We start from the raw sequence: 5,634 nt of genomic DNA, 5'->3' as shown, positions 1-5,634 counted from the left end.
GCACCATCTAGCCCGTATGTAGATGTCTTTAAATTTTAGTGACGGTTTACTCAATTGTTTTGCATTATACTTGCTTTAAATTATTCAAAATTGTTGATTTAAAAGAAATTTGTTGCATAAACGCATCTATAAAATCAGCCGACTCTATAATAATAATAATATTTGGGGTTTTACGTGCCAAAACCACTTTCTGATTATGAGGCACGCCGTAGTGGAGGACTCCGGAAATTTTGACCACCTGGGGTTCTTTAACGTGCACCTAAATCTAAGCACACCGGTGTTTTCGCATTTCGCCCCCATCGAAATGCGGCCGCCGTGGCCGGGATTCGATCCCGCGACCTCGTGCTCAGCAGCCCAACACCATAGCCACTGAGCAACCACAGCGGGTCCAGCCGACTCTGCCGATCCATGTGCCAGTGACTTAAAGATGTCGTCGTCGTCGTCGTCGTCATCATCATCATCATCATCATCATCATCATCATCAACAACAACAACAACAACAACAACAACCTGCGACCGTTGAGGCCAGAACGACGACGACAACCACAACAAGCAGGAGGTGCAGGAAGTCGGTGGCCGCCGTCAAGAAAACCTATCGCGAGAAGTTCAACTCGCCCGACATGGACGTGCTAAACATGGTGGCCGAAGCGGTCGCCGCTCTGGGTGAAATCGTCATAGCAGATTTGGATCCACCGGTGGTCGCTTTACCTCCTAATGCTAACAGGCAGCGGAACAAGATAGCGCCACCGTACAATCAAGCTCTCGGCGATAGCCAGCAATCGGCCACGGAAATGCGCAAGAAAGGAATCCGCTCGGAAGGCGTCAACAAGACCCAAGCCTGCCGAATTCCTCCTAGGTGGGACTACGTCCGGGTAGAGACGGTCGAAAAGAACATTTACAGAGAACATGTTACAAGTGCGCAACGCTCTGAGATAGAGGTGAATGCCTATCGGCTTGATAACGGTATCGAAATTGGTGGTCGAGCTGTGCCCAAGCCCATCTTAAACATTGAAGAGGCCAACCTGCCAGGTTGCCTATATGAATGGTTGCATGCGACGAATTACGGCTCCCTTACGAGCATAGAAGCTCAGTGTTGGCCTGTAGCACTCGGCGGCAGGGACCTTCTGGCTGTAGTCCAAGCTGTCCCCTTGGAAGCAAAGGCGGTCGCCTACCTCGTACCCGCCGTGGTACACGTCTTGAGCCAGCGCCCCTTGCAATCCGGCGATGGACCCATCGCACTTTTTGTGGTTGCCACTCGTGAGATGGCCCGGGAAGTCTACCAGGTCGCCTGCAGCATCCAGGAGTGCACGAAGGTTAGATCTGCGTGCCTCTCCTGTCGCGAACCCAAAAAACCGCAGCTCGAAGACCTCGAGAAACGCCCTCAGATCTGCATCGCGACTCCCGGTCGTCTCCTCAGCTTTCTGAAAGAAGGCAGGCTGCACCTCTTACGATGCACGTACGTGGTGTTTGACAGGGCCGATCTTATGATGGATCTGGGGATCGAGTTTCAAATTCAGGCCATTAGGGAGTGGATTCGTCCGGACCACCAGACGCAAGTATGGCTTCCTTCAAGAACCCAGAGCGTGCGTCCGCTGTGCGAGGACCTGCTTGAAGACTACGTCCAGGTCAGCATCGACGTAAAGCCGGCACTTCCGGACGATTCCGTCGAGCAGATCGTATTCGTCTGTGATGAGGCAGATAAAGGCGAGCGACTCGTCGAGCTTCTCCAGGACATCGACGACGAGGCACGCGACAAAGTCATCATTTTTGCCGAAAACAAGCAAACAGTGGACGACATCGTGGGCTTGTTGGCGCTACGAGAACACGCCGCGATCGGCATCCACGGAAAAAAGACGGACGAGGAGCTGGACTGGGCGCTTTCCTCGTTTCGAGAGAACGGAACTTCCGTCCTGGTGTCCACCGACTTGTTCTCGCGAAAACTGGACGTTCCCGGCGGCGCACGGTTCATCGTGAACTACGACTACCCCAGGTGTTCGGACGTTTACATGATGCGCCTGCGTCGTGCTGCTTGGAATTCTGGACGGGCTGCCGTGGCGTACACGTTGTTCACGCACAAGGATAAACGGCATGCCAGCGACCTCGTGTCCATTCTTCGCGATGCAGGGCAGCCGGTACCGGTCGAGCTTAAAGACATGCTCAAAGAAACAGGGCGTGAGCGCAGATTAGGAGCTTGTCGTAGAGGCAAGCGATGTGCATCGTGAAAATGCACGTTTCGACCCGACCTATATATATATATATATATTGGCGCACAGCTGTTGCTTGTGGTGTTCGTCACTTAAGACATCCCTGAAAACTCGCTGTGCTCGCGGTGTGCAACAATCACGTGTATTTCAGCCCGCGAGGAGTGAACACGATGTGTTGCCCGTACGAGTAAAATTTATATTGCATCTAGGAACTGTTTCTTGCCCATATTTTGCAGTATTGAGTTTTAACACCACCATTGCGAGTTCGTACTGGATCGCTCGTGCTCTTTTGGAACGTAGCGATAGGGGCGCGATGATGAATACACGTTGAGACTGCAGAATAACTGAAACTTAGTGTTATAGCCAATTGAACCGCACCTAGGCTTGTTTAGCTGTAGCTTATATAACGTGTCTGGTATATCATTGGCAGACGAGACGTTTCGTGCAACTGCGAAAATAGTGTGTTAAAATGGTAAAAGAAAAAATATTTTACGGTCCTAATGCCGCAACCTACAATTCTCCATAGAACGTGAACAATGGGTAAATTTTTCATGAACTTTTAGTTCGAGCCTAACCTTATCAATAATGTACGAATGCGTTTACATTTAAAGCGTACATTCATGGCAGCGAAAGCATGGTAGACGGCTGTTTTCAGCATCAGCGCATGAATTTCTGTCCGAAAATAAATCAGTCGACCCACTGGGTGTCACAAAATGCGACCATGCTGTCTTATCAGATAAATTACCAAATGCCGCTGCCAGTTTAGGTATAAGTCCAGGGTTTACGATATATAGTGTTAGCTGTATATACTATGTATGTAGAAACTTAACTATATATGCTGTACCGAGGAGAGTATACGTCGCCTTGGAAAAGACAAATGCACTTGTCGAAACGCTGGCTCCTGCTTTCCTCGCGTTCTCGTTTTACTCGTTTCCTTCGCGAACATGAACAGTGGATATTTGGGAGCAATACTGGAAAGAACGAGAAGGTCCGAGGAATAAACAACCCGTTGAACTAAAGTCATGCATCGTGTAAGAAACTGTTTGACGCGATTTGTACTATGGCCTCAAATTACCCTCACCTGACGAACCTCATTTGACCAAATATAAGCGAGACTGTGCTTATGTACAAGGCAGAAGGTAGTTCTCTTGTGCGCTCCGGTGGTCGAACCTTCGACTTCTCCGTCAGTAGCGACACTGGGCTCCTTTGGGCGTCCACGCAAGTACGCGAACGAGGCCGAGGCGCGTGTTGCGGGAAATGATACAAGGCATGCGACGTGAAAACAATACCTTTACGCTTCGTAAAACGAGTCATCAGGAAGAGGTCTCAATGCTTTCGCATTCATACACGTAGTGCACTTGACTGTTTTTTTTTTAATCAGCTGTGGGAAACGACTGAATCGAATGCGCCCCGTTTACAACCTCTCCCAATCACCAGATGCATTTGCAATCGGTCACACTAATGAAAACTTTTCTCGCATATTCGTCAACTCGTTTTGTCGTATATGCCATTGTCGATATCAGGCGCATTTTCTTTCCCGCTCGTACCGAGTCTTCGTGGAAGCCACGGGGCAGCCGAAGTAAACAGGAAAGCAAGCGAATTCATGTCTTCACGCCTTCTGAATTCTTGTTCGTCGGCTTTCCTCGCCCTGCCCTGCCCCATCTCTTTTCCGTCTCCCAGAGTGGGGTAGGCAACCAGACTCATCTCTGGTTAACATTTCTTCCTTCTCTATTTCCTCCACCTTGTCCATCGTATGCTTTAACGCACGCGTCTCTGTTATTTTTTACGCGAATACAGTTACTACGTTTCAGCGCTTGTCTTGTTCTCACCCGCGTGTAACCTCTCCCGTTGTTTGAAAGGGTCACCCAAAAACCGAGCGAAAGTTGCGGGGCGGCAAGATGTCGAGTGATGCGCGCAAGTAGTTGTGCTTGTCACACGCACGAATTATTGTCTCGAAAATTTATTACGAAGTGCGTAAAGCGGATGAAACATGCACGGTGGAATTCGCATGCCCGTACACTTCACTGAAGCCGCCCCTGCTGCACATAGCGTCCGAAAATTAAAACAGTGACTCATGGCAACGGGTTTGCAGCTATGCGACGACGACGTAGGAATAGTGACGAGCAGACGCTTGTGGTCCCCTGCGCGCCTGCAGAAACTGCGTTCGCACGGGCTTACTCCAAGAAGGCCTCACTGCGCATGCGTGGTGGGCACGTTACCGGCTCGGCCACCGGAACGGCTGAGGAAGCGTGATCTGCGGGAGCTACGCGTACAGAAAATCAGCGCTTGCGTCATAGCGCATCAGAAAGATGACAGTCATACCGGCGGAGATAAGGCGAAGCCAGCGGAAGCTCGGTCGATCAACGTGTAAGCTTCGTGGTGCGGTCACTGTTCCCTTTCCCTCTATTTTGAAACGCGCGTTGTCTAGACGCAGATAACGCGCGGAGAACGCTTTTCCGTGTGTTCGCCCGATCGGCGCCGTATCACAGAGAGCCGCAGTTTCGCGCGTGACCTTTAGTCTCTGCCTGGAGCTTCAGTTCCATTGAGCTAGCGCAACGAGGGCGGAGTTTTTCTGCGCTATAAGTACAAGCAAGGGCAGCGCAGGAGTCTATGTTCTTGAATACAGGTTAGTACTAACCTTTTCGTCCTCCTCTCGTGCTGGTGAGAGTTTTGGCAGTCAGTTTACAGATATTGCGTTTCGATTAATTCACTTCAAATCCATTTAACGGTTAGTTCGTGTGAGAGTGTTTGCGTATTCTCTTGCTTGGCGTAGTTTACGGGTGTAATTTTACACTCGATAGTTCTGTGCACCTTTAGACGGAGTACGTGGCACTGGTAACCACGACAGTGCTCTGACAGCAACGAGACAGTCAGGGTAATGCGTTTGTTGAGACTGACAGCTATGCGTAGACATACTATAGCGTACTATAGACTATGCGAGCACATTGTCCGCGTCAAACCTCATCATATACTCCTTCCTGTTTCACATATTGAAGATAGTTTCTTGGTGTAAGCGATACATGGCGTTGATATGGTTTCACAACTGACGCACGAATCGCGAATGCAACATGTGGCACTCGTCCTTGCGCCATAGTTTACACGGGCTCGAGATGGCCAGAAGCGCTGCTTTGTCATTATTATTTCGGTATTAGTTTAGTTCACGCATTATCTCATTTACCGTGGCTTTAAGCTTCCTTCATACGCTGACATTGCCAAACCAATCTGACTGAACTTTGCAGAGGCCTGGAGAGAGGATACCATGAAGTGGCCGCGTCTTGTATAGTTTTGTGACGTGTTGCTCGGTCGTAAATCATTGTAGAGGTACAAGGTACATTGTAAATCGGTCGTAAATCATTGTAGAGGTACAAGCTTTACGGACGCATTATTAACTGCTGTGCTTCTGGCTATGATACCTATCTGCAGTGAAGCC

The 5,634-nt window shown here is 49.6% G+C and overlaps 1 protein-coding gene across 1 annotated transcript; it reads left to right on the top strand.

Annotated features, from left to right (window-relative positions):
* Positions 1-620: 620 nt before the first annotated feature.
* Positions 621-4,457, top strand: LOC142559284 (putative ATP-dependent RNA helicase DDX5). The gene is made up of 2 exons (XM_075670905.1): positions 621-2,172; positions 4,360-4,457. Exons 1-2 carry the CDS (start codon positions 621-623, stop codon positions 4,455-4,457), a joined length of 1,650 nt encoding a protein of 549 aa, XP_075527020.1.
* Positions 4,458-5,634: the final 1,177 nt, after the last annotated feature.

Source organism: Dermacentor variabilis, chromosome 10 (assembly GCF_050947875.1).
Source record: "Dermacentor variabilis isolate Ectoservices chromosome 10, ASM5094787v1, whole genome shotgun sequence".
NCBI lineage: Eukaryota > Metazoa > Arthropoda > Arachnida > Ixodida > Ixodidae > Dermacentor > Dermacentor variabilis.
This window is presented reverse-complemented; position numbering and strand designations above follow the sequence as displayed.